We start from the raw sequence: 18,488 nt of genomic DNA, 5'->3' as shown, positions 1-18,488 counted from the left end.
ATTTTTTGAATCGTTACCTATTGTTTTGGGGACGGGATCCTCTCCGGTGAAAGGAGAGGTCCAGTGAAATTCTGTCCATTCAAATTAAAAAGTTAGTTATTAAAATTTAAAAAGACAAAGAATGAAGGGTGGATTAGCCCACTGAACTCCCTCCTGTGATCCTTTCCCATTGTTTTGTTGCCTAACTTTATAGACATGAGTAGACTAGACTCTAGGTTCCTATAGTCAAGTTTGAATTATTTCGACCATACTCATAATTAAGCCATAATCAATGTCACATCTAAAAAAATTAGAAAGTCTGGACAAAATTTTAAATGTGACATAATATGTAAATAATTCAACAAAAAAAATCTCAGTTTTATTTTAAACCAGCCCAAAAAAATATCAATTTTACTCTAAATTAACCCAACAAAATCTCAATTTTACTATAAACTAACCCATAAAAATACTGGCCAACCTAGACAACTGTCCAAACTCCCATGGTCATAATAGTTATAGGGATAAATTTATTTATTTATTTTGAATAAATCATATAGACTCATAAAACTGTCAAAACTTATAAAATTTTTTATAAGACAAAACTTATTAAATTTTGATATTACATGAACAAAACCTATGTGTATTTTCGTGGAAAGTGAGTGGTGGTTTTTTTTTTTTTTTGAAAGGAAAAGTGAGTGTGGAAGATTCTTATTCTTCTCATAATTCTTACGCGGTAAATGCATTGAATAACCAAATCCACTTCATTAGGATAAGATTTATCCAAGTATGGCTATATTTCTAAAAAGCATATATTTATCACTTTAACCGTTTCACACATTATAACAAGTAATTCATTGACTTGGAATTTTACTCTTAGATCTTGCACTAATATTCTCTTTTGATCTTGCACTAATATTCTCTTTTGATCTTGGAATTTTACTCTTAGATCTTGCACTAATATTCTCTTTTGATCTTGCACATTATAACCGTTTCACTTGTACTAATATTCTCTTTTGATTAAAAAAACAAAAAAAAAAAATATTCTCTTTTGATCTTGCACTAATATTCTATTTTCAATTAAGACATTTAACTTTAGTTGTTAATAAGTTCTTTTTAAATAAATCGTTTAAGAGAATTCAAGTTTGATTTCTAGTAGGAACAATTTTGGCCATATTTTTTTACCAGGACCCTTTTTCTGGGAACCCATAAGATTAATGCCAAAAAAAATAATATCACTTTTTCATGTTAAAAGAAAAGTATTTAATTCTACTACTAATGATGCAATTTTTTAACATGCCATGTTAATTGTTTTTTATATATCAATCTTAGAGTCCCGATAATTCAGAGTTCTGCTGCAGGATAAGTAAAATCTGGCCAAAAATTAATTACAATAGGAATCGAACTCAGATTCTTCTGAGCTGTTCATTCTAAAGGGAGCTCAATACCATATTAATCATTAAAGACACAATAAGAAGAAGAAAATAAACTCATGTAAGTCATCGATTTCGTAAATGTACCCCGTTTAGATCCAAGGGAATGTGAGTTTGAATCAATTTTATGGTTGTGATATCCCGTTTGAATTTACTTATTTTTAAACTTACGTAAAATAACTTTTGTAAATAAGTAAATTTTTATGTATTATTAAAGTAGTTTATAAAAAAGTAATTTATAAAGATTTTTTTTTGTGTTAACCGTCCGATTCTTAGAGGAAAGACCCTTAGTTGAGTTCGACCGCGAGGTAAGTAAAGTCTGACCAAAAAATTATTACACCCAGAAACCGAAATCGGGCTCTTCAGAACGATCCGTCCTTTGATAAAACTCATTAAACACTTGAGCTCAATAACTTGGTTATAAAGATATAACTTTTGTTAGAGAGCGATCTATGAATTAACATAAAATATTATTTATTTACATAAACTATTTTTATAAATTCAAAAAAAATCAATCCAAATAGGCCGACAGTGTTCTTTGAGTCTTTAGAGTTTTCACCATATATTTGGTGAGTTAATAAAATTCAATTTACATAAAAAGTTATATAAAAATAAACACATTGATTAAATTATCCTCTTGATTGAAAAAAAGTTTAGGTGAGCTAATATTTATTTTTTTTGAAAAAAAAAGTTTAAGTTAGTTAGTTGAATTATGAGATTCACTAGTATTGGTACATGTGACTGTCATGATGGGGGCGAGAATTGAACTCATGTCTTTTGTAGAGTATGAGCAAATTTCTTATTAATCTTCAATGTAATATATATATATATATATATATATATATATATATATAACGCTATGATCAAAAGAAATACATTTGAGTACAGTTAATTACATCTAATTCCAGCAAAAGAGAATTTAACTGCTCATTGTCATGGTAGTTTTGCACAAATGAGAAGAGAAGACATAAAATAGTTTAAACGGTTGATTTCTTGAATGATTGTTGCGTATCCACCTTCAATTTCTTCTGTTCTTGGTCTTGCTCCATTTTCTTTCTGTTTTCGACTCTCTAGAAAAGTATTGGTGTCCCCAATTTCTATTATGAATATGTTTAAATAGGTTTCAGGATTTTGTAAAATTGCTGAGCGAATTTTAGGTCGCTAAGCGAATCAACCTTCCTTCAGCAATAAGCATCTTTAAGCTCAGATAACCGCCCTTCAGATTTTCACAATTTCGCTAAGCGAAGGTTTAACCTGCTGAGCGAATTCTTCAATGCTCAAATTCCTTGTTCTTGCTAAACAAACCACTCAGACTCGGCTCTTTTATTATTAAGCTCACAAAACCTACAAATTGAAGGAAAATAAATTGACAAAATTACTGAGAAAACTTAATATTTTCAAAAAGTTGGGCTTTTACTTTAAATTACTTGTTAACCAAGTCAATAAATGCTCAAAATATGTATGTAAATTTACTATTTTTCAGCACTAATCAATTAATATTAAAAAAATACCAGAAAAATAACATTTTGCGGTAGCCAAAAGCCCACTCGAATTCACAAAAAGCAGCCGCAATGACAAATTTGCGGTGGACTCCTTAATTTTGCATCGCCATTGATACTATAGATTTTCGGACTGTTTTGTTATCCTCGTCATGCTCTGATTTGACGCTGGACTAATTGATTCGAATGAGTTATTTGCTTGTTGTTGTTGCAGGAGGTTGTTGGTTCTTGGACTATTTCGTGTTGACAGTCGTCCATTCACTAGTTGTTATGCCTCTGATTAAGGCTTCACTAGAGGTTGTTTTAAATGTTTTATTACCCGTTTGAGTTGACCTACACTTTGTGCGGTCTTACTGGGTTAAGTTTTATGACCCTCAATTTTTATTTCTTTTGTAATTTTTTTCTTTTTTATATATTATATTATTATGAGAATATGGTAAATGAAGAGAGTCTCTAGGGATGCCATTTGATATGGCTAAAGATCCTTTGACGTTTGCTATTTTCTCGGCTTATCTAAAAAAAATTGTTTTTAGTCTCTAATACCAGCTTATTGGGGGGCGTGATTATGTTAAACAACATGTGACGTAATAAGTGTCCAAAACAACTTGGTGTATGTTTGGTTATGCGACGATAATTTTTTTTTGATGAATTAATTTTGTAAAATTGATTCCGACTAAAATTGAGTTGATGATAAAATTAGGGGTGTACACGGGTTGAGTTGAGTCGATTTTAGCCAAATTCGTTATCCGACCCTATCAAAGTTAAGTGGGTTGGATTTAAAGTCGTATTTTGTATGTTAAACCCGAACCGACCCAACCCGATGGTGAGCGCGCTGGGTTGAGTTGGGTCAACGAATCATTACAAATAATTTTTTTAAACAAAACTAAAAAAATATATAAAGTTATATGACATTTTATTTCATGAAAATTGTAAAATTTAAGCTAAATTTTACTATTTAAAATTTGGACATCTGAAATTACATGAAATACTTTAAATATAGTATCAATATTTAAGATTTTAAAACATAAAAACATTAAACTATAAAAAATCATAAAAGTATTAAAACATATTATAAAAAATAATAAATGTAACAATTTTTTAAAACGAGTTAGCTTCGTGGGTTATCATAAACTCGCTACCCGAATCAAATCATTTCGTGTTTGATTGGGTTAGTTCGGATTAGACTCATACACTTGAACGAGTCTGGATAAAATGCAAGTTGAGTTGGGTCACCGGGTTGAACATGTCACTCGTATATCCTTGAACACCTTTCGATAAAATAGTTTATGTTTAAATATGTTCTTATAAAAATGAAGTCAATAATAAATTTGTGTAAAAATCAATTCTAGAATGAGAAACTATACTTTTTTTTGTCTAATAACGTAGTGGCTATACTCGCACATTTTAAATGTGAAAAAAATATGATATCCGAGATTCGAACCCGAGCCACTTCAATAATATCTCTGGTAGCTATCATTTATATTACACTTATGAAATATTTGTTAGAGAAGCTGCCACTTTCTAACTTTAACTTCAAGTAGAATCAACTATAAAAGTCAAAATCAATTTTACTAAAAAAAAAACCTAACATATAAACTTAATTCTACACTCCAAAATCAATTCTAGCAACTCAAAGATTGAAGAAACAAGTGGTTGAAGTTCCAACATCTTCCTTTGCAACATAGCAGCACAAGTTAGGAGCACAAGAAGAGCTAGTTTCACCGTGGCACATGATCATAAGTCACAACCCTTCAAAGATACAGCCACGTGGCAACAACTACACTGTCAGATTGATCAAACAGATAAAAAACTCTGAAAGCACTCTACCATTCCCGCGTGAAAGGTAGACAATCCCTGTCCCAGGTAATTGCTGATTAACAACATAGGAAGAGTACAAGAAAGTTTCCTATGTTTTTGTTTTTTGCTTTTTTGTTTCATTTATAACTTATGAGCTAAGCTAAAAGTAGACACTGTGATCACCTTCAAAATAAAAAACTCTGAGCTCTTACATTATAAATTCACTCTTCAATCCATTACCTTCTTAATCACCACCACCACTCTCCCTTCATCCTCTCTCTCTCTCTCTCTCTCTGCTCAAAACCAAAACTTTCCAAAAATAGCAATGACAACTTCATTGCCCATTCTTAATTTTCTTCCTGTTGGATTCAGATTTAGACCAACAGATGAAGAGCTTGTTAACCACTACCTCAAAAACAAATTACTTGGTAATGATTACATTGTAAACAATGTTTTAGCAGAAGTTGATGTTTGCAAGTTTGAACCTTGTGAATTACCAGGTACATACTATTACATATCAAACAAATCCCATAATTTTTTTCTCATAAAAATGAAAACTTTTTAATGTTTTTGTTCATTTTCAGCTGTTTCAGTGATAAAATCAGTTGACCCAGAATGGTTTTTCTTGTCTCCTTGTGATTACAAGTATGCTAAGAGTAAAAGGTTTAACAGGGCAACAAAGTTTGGATTTTGGAAAGCTACTGGAATTGATCGTAAGATTAAGATTAGGGGTACTAATAAGATTATTGGGATTAAGAAAACTCTTGTTTACTATCATGGTCGTATTCCTGGTGTTAAGAGCAATTGGGTTATTCATGAGTATCATGATGTTACCTTGGAAGAAAACAAGGTTTGTTTTTGTTATAAAAAGGTTTTAACTTTTAATGTTTTTATTTTATTGTTTTAAAAAAATGATCTTTAATCACTGGAACTGAAATGAGTATTTTCTATCTGATTGGTTGTTCTGAAATTTGAAGATTATTGGATTCATTGTTTGAAATTTTGAATTTTAACCCCTTTGTGTTTTGGTTTCTCAAATTGGTTTTGATTCATGACAAGATTCATCATTAGTTTTAATTAAAAAAAAATTGTCTTTTTCTGATAAGCTATGTTTTCTAAGAAATTGTTATTTTTCTGTATCATCATACAAAGCCAATCATTTTCAGTTTTTGCTGTGAAGGGAACTGTTCAGGAAACAAGTTTATGATTTTGGAGCATTGTCTTGATTTGTCTTGGTCTTTATTTTTTATTTTTTGGTTTGTCTGGTAATCCACTAAAATTAAAGTCACACATATAATTGTGAGATCCCGGATTCGAACCCGGTTCACGACGTTCAGCCTAATAATTTCGGCATTTTTGCCAGTTAAGCTAGGACTTATGGGACGTCTTGATCTTTATTTGTATAGCATAAATGTTGAAATGTTGATTATCCACCAAAATTTTGTAGAGGAATTTTGTTTTATGTCGCTTGATGAGGAAAGCCGAGACAAAAGCTGAAGAGGAAGCTGATATAATGATATATGATGAAGGGGAGCCAAGTAGAAACTTGAGTTCTTCTGACCATGAAAATCAAGAAACTGTTGAAGGAATTCCAGATGTAAGCCGTGCATTCTTGATAGATGTGTATGTTTGTTTTTCTTTCCCAAAATTGATTTTAGAGGTTTATAATTGATTTTGACATGTTTGGATGTTCTCTAAAGAATTGATTTTGGTTCCATAATTGATTCTAAGGGTGTGTTTGGTAACATAAATAAGCTAACTTATATAGCTTATTATAGTAGCTTATAAGCTTGTTTCATAAAATTAGAGGTGTTTGGTAACAAGTTTTTTTTATTAGCTTATAGCTTTTTTTCAGATGCTATTTTAAGTAGCGTTTTAGCTTATAGTTTTTTACCTTTTATTCCAATTTTAACCTTATTATTTAATTTTCATTATTTTTCTTAATAAAAAAATTACCCACTCACAAAAATAACTACTCACTCACATAAAATAATCATGTATTTTTATGTTATTTTATAATTATAAAAGCTAAATTTACCAAACACTTTAATTTCATTCAACTAGTTTTTAGCTATCAGCTAAAAGCTAACTTTTCAGCTATCAGCTAGCTTATAGCTTAATTTTACCAAACAGAGCCTAAGTTGAAACTAAAATTAAATTTTGAAGTTTTTATTTGTACAATTAATTTTGTTGCGGCAAAGTGTGATATGAGTTAAGTCTCACATCGCTTAGAAAAATGGAGATTGAACACTATAAGTGAGATGACGCATAAATGCCTTAAGATTTTAGGTAAAAGTGTAGTGTCCAACTCACTTGTATATTGCTCTGATCCCAATGTGTATAATTCCTCAGTTTCCCTGAAGTTCATTAATGTTCAACTCTCTTAGTAGTCATGATCAATTCATTCAAAATCACCTTTGCACCATAGAACCAAACACATAAGTTTTGAGAACAAAGTCTTGGCTTACACCTTTCTACATGAAACATGCTGAGAATTTGTTTTGTATTTGTTTCAGGTAATAAGTGGTACTTTGCAAGAAATAAATATGCAGTCAATATTTCAGGCACCTTATCAGGCAGAAAATTACTACCCTTTCTCAACACAACAGTCTTCTATCTCTGAAAATGAGCCGGAAGTATTGATCCCAAACTTGCAACTTCACAATGCCTATTTTAGAAATGTAAACAAGGTTGATCCAAGTCCGTTTAAAACTCCGGAAGAGGAAGATACATTCGTCAATTCGATGCTTACTGACGGGGAGTATATTGCTAGTGAAAAAAGAAAACATACTTTTATCAACAGTCCGGTCCGGTCCGAGTCATTGAGAATGGCTTACTATGAAAGCAGTGACACGGACGCCGAAGTAGTCTCTACGCCGGTAAATATATATTATTCAAAGACCAAATGATATTGGGAGTGTATCTCTAACTGTTTGTGAACCATATCCACACTAATGAAGTGTTGTGATTGATTTTCTTTTATAGATTGGGAAAAGTACGGATTTGGATTTTGTGCAGTTGACTGCACGCAGTCAGTAAATCTGGACCGTCCGATCAAGATCAGACGGCTCAGATTTTAATTATAAAATCTGATCTTAAACTTTGGACGGACTGAACGTGGCCGACTACACTGCAGTTACTAAATTCCTGACTGCACTGAACCGAAATCCGAAAAGTACTTATATGAAATGTCTAGGTTGAGTTAGTTTTGGTTTTGTTTAAAGATTCAGAAGCACTTTTTTCTTCATATTGTGATGTGGCTGTTTTTCTCTTAGTACTTTTGAAATGCTACTAGAATGGACTTTCATATAGTTTATTTTCTTCTGAAATTTTTGCAGTATGGCAGTATTATGGATACTTCAATGGCGTCTCTTCAATATCTTAGTCCAGGAGAATACTATGCATCGAAAATGTTGAAATCAACGCATTTTAATGTTTATGGAAGCACATATTTTCCATCTTTTAACAATGGTGAAAACGACAACAAAATGGAGAATACATTCCAAGATGATTTCGGAGGAGTGGCGGCATCGTCTTGTGACTCAACTGCAAATAAATCTTAATATTTTGGTTTGAGCCTAACTCAACTCTATAAATTTGGGCTTGTAAAGTGAAGATTACCCTTACTTATAAACATATATGACGCCCATATATACTTATCTATGAAGTGTCAGCTTAGTTGTAACAAATTATCTATATGATGTAAAATTTCAATCCAACAATGAATTTTATAAAATTTATATCGGTTAAAATATTATTAAAATGTGTAACATTTGATGTCAAACTAGTTTGTACCAATGGATCTGACTCAAAAACTTAATATGACATGCGCGTTTATCCTTAGATTAATAAAATAAGAAATCAAAGGTTTATATTTCAACACAAATAATTTGATTGATCAAATGATTGATAACTTACTTTAGTACATATAAAGTGAGTTAAAGTTGTTCACGTCATAGGAAAGAAATTTATAGTCTACCTTATACTTTTGAAGTACGTACCCATCTTTTAGGGGGACATAAACTGGTGGGGAGCATAACAAACTATGGTAATATAGAACAAAGAAAATTAATTGGTGGGGTGGGGTCAACAAAGAAAATAGACAAATTAAATAAGATTTGATTTCACGTTAGAATGAAATGGATGGACAAACGACTTAGGATCGTGGGGTCATCAAAGAAACTTGGGACACAAGTTTTATATTATGAAGTTCATTCTAAGAATTTAATAATTTTTTTTCTTCTTTTGAATTATCATGTATATTTGGCTTGTGGTGGTGTATTTTTTATTTATTTACGAGATTAGGGATTTTCTCAAAATATATTGATGAACTGAGCATGAAATTTGAAATTCAATGAGAATTTGTCATTGATATGAAAGTGTTTGTTTGGTCATGTCATTGATATTGAAGAGCTTCTTAGTCATATGTGTGATAATAATTCTTGTGAATTCGGATTGAATCACACCAATAATCTTGATGTGTGGAGCAAATCGAATAAGCAATCAAAACGTGGAAATAGTAATAATAATCACAAACAAAAGATAAACAATAAAATTGTAAAGAACACGAAGCAATTGTTTACCCACTTCAGTCAAAACCGACCTACTCTTGGGGAGAGAGCCACTCTCCGTTCCACTATTAATGAAAAGCATGATTACAACGAGATTCACTACAAAAGAGTTGCAAGAATTAGACTTCAACCCTAATTCTACCCTTTTCCCAAATCTCTTCCCGTGACCAAGAGATTTCAATGATAAGTGATTACAAGATGAAAGAATCAACACCCAAAACCTAGAGATGAACCAAGAGTAACCCTCTTAACCCTAGCCGCCGTTTTGGTGAAAGAAACCCTCAAAACTTGTTGTAAAAAAACAGAAAACGTGACCCTATAAATACCCTGCAGCAATTTTCGCCCGAGGCACCAATTTTCACGCCTGGGGCGAAATTTTCGCCTGAGGCACCAGTTTTTTCGCCTGAGGCACGAAAACAGAATGTCAGCTCCATTTCTACTGAAATTTCGCCCGGGGCACCAAAACGGCAGCTTTTGCTGTTTTTCCACGTTTTCATGGCAATTCCCAGCAATAATTATTGTAATTCACTCATTAAAAAATCACTTGTTATTGATATGAAAATGTTTCTCTGATCATACTATCATACATATGATAATTATTTCACTCAAAAAATGTGTAATTATATTGAAGAGTTTATTTTTGATTAAGCTGTCTAGTGACTATAATTTCTTTTTAAGATAAATAAATAAATGTACAGAGTGTGAACATCTGTCTCTACATATTATATATAATATCGCTACAAATTGAACTATACAAGTCACATGGATATATTGAAGAGTTTATTTAATACTCCCTCTGGACACAAATATAAGCAAAAAAACACTTCAAATTTTGGTCTCTATTATAAACAAAAGTTAACTATTTTTAAACTAATTAATGCTACAATTCTTAATATAACTTAATTTAATTCTATTTTATTTTAAGCATTTATTTTACTTTTACACTTTTACACTTTTCAAAATGGGTAATATAGCAAACTTAACTTATGTTTTGCATTAAATCAAGAAAATTAACTACACTTAACTAAATTCCTTAAACACCGCGTAAACAGTTTCTTTTACTTATATTTGTTTCCGGAGGGAGTAATGTGTAGGTTAAAAAATGTGATTATGGATTTCTTTGACGAGAAAAGTCATATACTACATTGGACATTGAAATGGTTTGGGACAATTGACAAATGTGTGTTTTTTTTTTTGGTTACAAGAGAGAAGGAAAACAAAACAAACAAAGGGACTAGCCCCTAACAAACATCATGCCCCCAGCATCAGCAAGGAGTAATCTAGACATGTCAGAAGGTGGAGCTTCTAATATCACAAGAGAAGACTTCGACGAAGCTCCTAACTTGGCCAAGAAATCAGCACATGCATTTCCCTCCCGAAGAGTGTGATCAATCGACACATTCCAATCCCTACCTATGAGTTGCCGAATTTTGTGAATCTCATTTGCATAAGTATGATACGGCGAAACACCATTCTTGATCAAACTGACAGCTTGCAAGGAGTCAGAGAAACAAACTAAATTTGTGTAACCATTATTCCAGCATAATTCCAGACCGTGCAGTACCGCCATGATCTTAGCATAAAGAATGCTCGGCATTGATGCAACACCATAAAAACCTCCAAGGAAAGCTCCCGCATTATTGCGTATTAGGCCGCCAAAACCTGCAGTTTGGGTCGAGCCTAGAAAACTCCCATCAACATTCAGACAAAACGTCCCCTCTATTGGACGTGACCAGGCCACACTACGAGGATTCGAAGCCCGGGCTGATTCCAATAACTGTGAATTAAACACAGTTGTACAACATTCTAACATTGATTGAATCTTCGCAACATTATCATGCACACGTGTTTTATGATTATTAAATAGAAAATCATTACGAGCACACCAAACAACCCACATAAAAATAAAAATGATGTTCCCATGAGACGAACAAAATCTTCTACACCAAGTGAACAACTCACCAACCTGTATAGATGAAAGAATATTTTCCAAACCACAAGCTCTCCAAATACAAACAACATCAATGCACCAGAATAAACAGTGCTCAATGGTTTCAGCTGCTGTTGAACATCTAGGACATATATTAGAAGCACATACCCGGCGATGGTGAAGCACATCTCTTGTAGGAATAGACTTATGTAACACTTGCCAAACAAAAAATTGAATGTTTGCTGGGAGTTGAAGTTGCCATATCCACTTCCAATTGACTTGGTTGCTGATAGGGAGAGGATGTAGCAGCCATTCATATGCATCCTTAGCAGTAAACATACCTGTACTTGAGTTATGCCAAGTCCAAACATCAGGAAGATCGTCCACCATGTATGGTTGTATTTGAAGGATAGCATCTGTCACGACTGTCGGTAGAATAGTATGGAGAATATTTAAATTCCATTTACCGTTAGACCACACATCGTTAATTTTTACTGTTGTATCATGAATCGCAACAAACGGAACAAACGAGCATAGCTTTTCTTTAAACACCCAAGAGTCATACCAAAAATTAGAGTTCCCATTACCAATTTTGAGTGTGAAACCATCTTTCAGCATTTGTAAAGCTTTCACTAAAGAATTCCAAATGAAAGAACCACCAACTATCGATGTATTAAAAACAAGCCGACCTTTTAGGTACTTCTCCTCAAATAATTTCACCCATAGTTTATCCGGGGAGTGAAGAATCTCCCACACGAGCTTACCAAGAAGGGAAACATTCTGGAGACGAGCAATTCGAACCCCTAATCCTCCAAAACGACGTGGTTGAGTAATCTTATTCCATCCAACTAAGAACATACCCGAATCACTAGTGCCTTTCCAGATAAAGCGTCTAACTGTTCTGTCCAATTCATCACACATACTTTGCGGGAGCCAATTAATTTGCATATGATACGATGGTAAGGAGGAGATGACAGAATTAGCTAAAACAACTCTACCTGGTTTGTTCAACAATCTGCTTTTCCAGGAGGCCAACTTAGCGGAAACTCTATCATAAATATCACTAAAGTCCTGCTTTGTAACTTTACCATAGAACATCTTGAATCCCAAATATCTCTCAAAACGATCGGTGGCATGAATTTAGGAAGTTGCAGCAATCCTATCCCGAAGTTGTAGATTCACCCCTGTAGATGTACAAAATTTTGACTTGGCCAAACTAACTTTTAAACCAGACAAAGCACAAAAACGCTCCAGGACCTCTTTAACAACCCGGGCTTGGGACACAGTTGCTTTGGCAAATAGAAGCACATCATCGGCAAAGAAAAGATGGGAGAGTTTGGTTCCGTCTTTAGATATCTGCATAGGCTTCCAGGCACCATCGCTGACATATTTAGTAATCATCGAGCCAAGTCGTTCCATACAAAGCACAAACAGGTACGAGGACAATGGATCTCCTTGTCTTAAACCTCGCACCGGAGTAAACGCCTCAGTCTTGTAACCATTCCAGAGAATAGTATTTGAAGAAGAAGAGATACCAAACATAATGAGAGAAATTATCTTTGATGGGAAATTGAATTTCTCTAGTGTATCTTTAAGGAAACTCCAGTTGACTCTGTCATAAGCTTTCTCCAAGTCCAACTTGAAAACCATATCCCCATTTTTCTTCTTAGGCTTTCGCATAAAATGTAAAATTTCTTGAAGCACAATAGCATTGTCCTTAGTGCTCCTACCGGGTATGAAGCTATTTTGAAGGGGGCTAACAATACTATCAAGAAAAGGCCGTAATCTACTCACAATAATTTTTGAGATTAGTTTATATGTCACATTACACAGGCTAATCGGTCGAAAGTCCTTAAAGGTGGATTGGTTGTCACCCTTAGGCAGTAATACAATGAGAGTTTCACAAATTTTTTGGTCATAAAAACCATTTTCGAACGCAAGCTTGACAAACATCCACAGATCATCACCAACCTCTTCCCAGAACAGCTTAAAGAAAATTGGTTGAAATCCGTCCGGACCCGGAGCTTTATACGACTTCATACTCATCAACGCGTCAAACACTTCCTTCTTGGTCACCGGTTTATTAAGCTCAGCCACTGAAACATCATCAAGAGATGCTACATCATTATAATTATTACTCACCACTGACTGTCTGGTACAAAACAATTCTTTGAAAAAATTAAGTGCTTCAGTTCTCATGATGTCGGGGTTGGTACACCACTCGCCAGAACTTAAACGGATCCCATGAATTTTATTCCGCTTCCGACGGATGATAGATTGAGCATGGAAGAACGAGGTATTCCTACTTCCAAGCTTGATCCAATTTTCACGCGACTTCTGGTACCACAAGGTCTCTTCCTGGAAGAGAATATTGTCATAATTAATGAGGAGTTCTTTTTGTAGCCTCATGAGATTAGCTGAATCTATATCTTCCAAGGCTCTCTGAATACCTCGCAATCTTGCCTCCACTTCTTTCTTACGAGCAAAAATGTTCCCAAACATGTCTTTGTTAAAAATAGCGGATTCATGCGCCACATTCTGCAGACACCGAACAATACTACCACGATCCCGAGCCCAGGTATTTTTAACAAGGCCGGGATAGTCACTATGTGTGTTGATATAACTTTGTAATGATAATATTTTTGGAGTATAACTTTGTATGTGAGATATATATAAATATAGGATTGGAAATATTTTTGTAATGATAATATTTTTGGAGTATAACTTTGTAATTATATAACAAGGCCAGGTATTTTTAACAAGGCCGGGACAAATGTGTGTTGATATAACTTTGTAATGATAATATTTTTGGAGTATAACTTTGTATGTGAGATATATATAAATATAGGATTGGAAATTTGGAACCATAAGACATTGAACGAAATTGTATGTAATGTTTTTAACTGAACCTTCATTAAATATTTGTTTATTTTATTTTATTTTTTGCTTAATTGTAAACTTTTTATCCATACTAAAATACAAGTTTGATGGGCCAGACCCGTTTCTATTTGTACAAAAAACATATTAATTTTATAATGGATTTTCTTTTGCCACCCTACCCTTTTCTCAAGCGTCCTACGAATTTTATCAAAATACCTCGTCCGCTACTTAGGTAGCGGACACCCCAAAAAACACCCTAACCTACTTATAACCACTACAAGAAAATATGCACTTTGCGACATTTGAATTGCGACAACTAAGTCAAAACCGTTGCAATGTCTTATTTTTTGGAATTTTGTGACACTGTATACGACGGTTTGATTAACCGTCGCAGCTTTTGGATTTAAAACCGTGAACCATGTTTTAATTTAGCCCCATACACTTCTACTCACAGGTCATACTCAAATCCTTCTTCACTTTTTTTTTTTGTTCAAACCCTTCTTCACTTTTTGTTCTAAAAAAACCCTAAAATCCCTAAATCATTCTCCAAATCTCTCCTGCGACAAATCCACTCCCCAAATCATGTTGCCCATCATCGTTCCAATCCCCCCAATCCCTAAATCTCCTTCATGTTTCAATCAACGAAGCTTCATCATTCTGTTTCTGTTCTCTCTCTCTCTCTCTCTCTCTCTCTCTCTCTCTCTCTCTCTCGTTATGTCTCCGACAACTACGGCAGCTTCCGCCATCCTTCAGGCAACAACCGTCAGCACAACACACCATCCGTAGTTTACACGTTCAGGTTTGTTTTCCCTTATTTCTCCTTCCCTTTCTTTGTTCGGGTTAGTTTTCCATTAGGTTGCACAACCTAAGGGTTATCTTATCTATCTATATTTATTTTTATTTTTATATTATAAATCCTGAAAAGTTGAGCAATTGTTTAGGTTAGTCTGGTCAACAAAAGAAAAAACATGTAATCTGTTCTAATTCTTTTTTTTTTTGTTGGTACAATCTGTTCTAATTCTCTTAAGTGGGTTTCAAATAAATGTTTCTCTTTCTCATTTGTTTGATATTGAAGTTTTGATTGTTCCATTGTATAGATGTTTCCATTGTTTCTCTTCTCATTAATGCTTTTCATCCTTGAACCTTAATTTTGCTTGTGTCGTATTTGACTATGTTCTGTTTGTGTTTCTTTGATTAGGTACACAGTGAAAGAAAATAGCATTTCTCGGTTCTATTAGTGTAAGTCACTTTATTTGATTGTTCCTTTCGATTGATTATTATGTATACTTGTAGCTTTGTAACATGTCCCTTATTATCTTATGGTTGAGACTAGCTAATTTCTAGTAACATTTTAAAAAATCTCGTGGTTTTGTAAACTAACTAATGCCTGATAAGAAGTACAACACTTGGTGCATACAACTTTGTTTTACTTCCTCCCACACTGCACAATTTGAGTATGATAAATTTACTTCAAATAAAATCAATCTAGCTCCTATATATTACCCCTCTAATTGTAACTAGTTTTGCCAAATAGAGTTTGTTAACTCTTGAAACCTTTCAAATAGTGAATTGACTACAAAATAATAATTACTTTCATGTTTTAAAGATGATAAAGTAGAACTCTACTAGTGCAGCTCCTAGTTCCCTTAATTAGTCTATACTAGTACGGGTGATACAATAGGACTCCTAGTTCCCTTATTATAAGAGTGCCTAATTGATATTCATAAGTGATAGTTCCTCCGAATTCGCTGCGTGATACCAGTTTATTGATTCTTTGCTTCAATTTTCCACAAATTTATGGCACTGATGTCATACTACCTTTCTGAGTTACCATATTAGGATCCCCTCCAAATACTTGAGATTGATATACAACAAGCTGCTGCAATTCCAAGAGCCAGAGGAGGGACTCTTATTAAAATGAAATTGGTTTGCAATGGATGGATTGTTCTTGTGTGAATGACGTACACTCTTATTTTGTGTGAATGATTATGATGGCTCTTTGTATTGGGGGCACATATCCATGCCACTTAGGTTTATATATGCTATAACCAAGGGTTAAACTTAGAATCTAATAAGGGAGTGCGGTGATTTTGTAATGATTTGTCTCTGCAGTATGTTATATAACTTTGTATCAAACTAAACTCCTAATCTGATCCAGATATAAAATACATTTATCCTCAAAATACGAAAATTATGTAGATTCAATTTGATAGAAAATATATAGATAGTTTTAAGTGTATGCTATTGGAAGCTAATGGATTCAATCGTGTGTTTTCTTTTCAGTTTGGAATCTTACGAGTACAAGGAGATGACACCAATATATGTTAGTGTCATTATGATGCAGTAATCCTGTTAGCAGTAACATACTCTATAATTCTAGAGAGATTGAAAGTATTGAAATGAATGTGACACATAGTCCTGGTAAAAATGAGGGAACTATTGTTCTTAATTTGTAAATTTGGTGTTTGAGACAAGGTAAGTGCAGGAATAACTAAATTTCTTTTTTCTTTTCTTTGATGAACTACGTACTATGCTTCTTTTAAAATTTAGTTTATGTTCGTGTGTCCACTATCATTAACTAAATTAACTTTTAGTGCCTTTTAAGAATGAGTTGATTATTAAAACACTCTTCTTTGTTTCACATGTGAACTTCTTTTGTCTCTTTCTATGTGAGTGTTGATTGGATAATTTGGACTGATTTTCTAGTTTAAGCATTGGTTGCTATTAGCTAACAGAACATGGACTTCATGTTTCAAGGTTGGTGATCCTATTCATTAGGTCACCGAAAGCTATTGAATGGCTTCGGTTTGCTTGAATCTTTTCCCGATTTCATGATTTCGTGTCTGTTTGAACATTTCAGAGCATAGCGGAAGCTACAGTCCAAGTACATCAGTGAATCAGAGAGTTGCAGCAGCTTCTGATGTCATACTACCTTTCTCAGTTACCATATCAGGATCCCCTCCAAATACTCGAGGCTGATATACAACAAGCTACTGCAATTCCAAGAGCCAGAGGATGGACTCTTATTAAAATGAAATTGGTTTGCAATCAATTGGTTCCTCTTTTTTTATTATTTCTGCAATGGATGGATTGTTCATATATTTATATACAAGGTGAGTTAATGAAAGTAACCCTTAAGTACTTTTGATTGCGTGATATGCTTTGTTTTTCTTCTATTAGCGTGATGTGCTTTGTTTTTATGTGTGTGTGTGTGAGAGAGAGAGATTGTTCCAGAATTAGTACATTTGTGGTTGCCTTGTGTACATTTGATTGTTCATACATGTGTTTTATTCTAAACTTAACAATTTAAAAATGATGTGTGTAAATTCATTTCAAATAGAAGATGTTAGTATCCAATGCAATAGCTTGACATGATATTGTCAATTTGTCATTATGTTGCGTTGTGGCATAGATTTTGTGGACTGGTTATGTCTTGCTTATAGGTATTAACTCTAGTGGATTCACTAGTGGTGCTCAATATTCTATAGGGGATTGTTTGAAGAATGTGATATCAAATTCTAGCTTAGAGATTGCGGTTGTGACACATGTTATGTGGTGCTGTTTGATTCATTTCAGTAAGGCTTGGGGTTGTTAATAATTGAGGCACTTTGGTATTGTAATAATTTGTGTTTGTCAGTTTTGGAGTGTTTGTATTGTGACTCTTTTGCATACCTTATGTCTCTATTTCATCTTTCATTAATAAATTATTCCTTTGTTTTTCAAAAAATAAAAACTTGTTCTGTTTATAAGTTCATTTATTTGATGTACTTAGAAAATAGATTTCATTATGTTATGTTTGAAGGAACCATCATCTTGTGGAATTATGCCATGGACTAAGTTAATCTATACAATTCCGTTTTTTTTAAGTATCCTAATATATACGTACTTATGTTTTTTCAGGTAACTGAGTTAGAAGAGTCAAAAGATGGCAGGTGTTCAGAGCCTAGTTAGCACTAATTAAAGATCATGAAGCAACATCACGTACTAGGAGTATTGAGATATTTTGTGAACTTATTTTGACTTAATGTTTTGTATATTTTGCCACTCTGCTAATGGTTAAGTTTTAGTTTTTTGAATGATTGAACTACATTAGATTTTTCTTTTTCTTTTGGAGTTTCATGTATTTTAATTAAAATTTTTATGTATGAATGTTGTCAGTATTGAATTGAATGTATTATATAAATAAGATTAAGTTATTTATATTTATATATTTGTGCATTTTAATTTTCTTATTCTTGTTTTAATAAGCTATCAAAATGAATAAAATATGTTTTAAATTAATATTAAAAAAAAGTAGTTTGCGACGGTTTTGAAACCGTTGCAACCTCTACTATTAAATCTAGTATCACCTGGGAAAAAATATAGTGACGGTTTTGCACGGTTGTAACGACGGTTTTCAAAA

At 33.2% G+C, this 18,488-nt stretch overlaps 1 protein-coding gene and 1 long non-coding RNA gene across 3 annotated transcripts; both read left to right on the top strand.

Moving 5' to 3' along the window:
* The first annotated feature begins 4,871 nt into the window (after nt 1–4,871).
* Nucleotides 4,872–8,528, top strand: LOC123884408 (NAC domain-containing protein 69-like). Its single transcript, XM_045933496.1, has 5 exons — nt 4,872–5,205; nt 5,290–5,555; nt 6,153–6,302; nt 7,222–7,584; nt 8,044–8,528. Exons 1-5 carry the CDS (start codon nt 5,031–5,033, stop codon nt 8,266–8,268), a joined length of 1,179 nt encoding a protein of 392 aa, XP_045789452.1. The 5' UTR covers nt 4,872–5,030; the 3' UTR covers nt 8,269–8,528.
* Nucleotides 8,529–14,396: 5,868 nt separating this feature from the next.
* LOC123884409 lies at nt 14,397–18,286 on the top strand. Of its 2 annotated transcripts, XR_006800758.1 has the most exons (5): nt 14,397–14,885; nt 15,285–15,325; nt 16,370–16,843; nt 16,947–17,199; nt 17,987–18,286. It is a non-coding gene; the product is annotated as an uncharacterized LOC123884409 (long non-coding RNA). The 2 variants fall into 2 exon arrangements; XR_006800757.1 differs by having other exon boundaries at nt 16,370–17,199.
* The last annotated feature ends 202 nt before the right edge of the window (nt 18,287–18,488 follow it).

This window comes from Trifolium pratense, linkage group LG5 (assembly GCF_020283565.1).
Source record: "Trifolium pratense cultivar HEN17-A07 linkage group LG5, ARS_RC_1.1, whole genome shotgun sequence".
In the NCBI taxonomy this organism is placed as follows: domain Eukaryota; kingdom Viridiplantae; phylum Streptophyta; class Magnoliopsida; order Fabales; family Fabaceae; genus Trifolium; species Trifolium pratense.
Note: the sequence above shows the minus strand (reverse complement) of the source record. Positions and strands in the feature narration are given on the sequence as shown.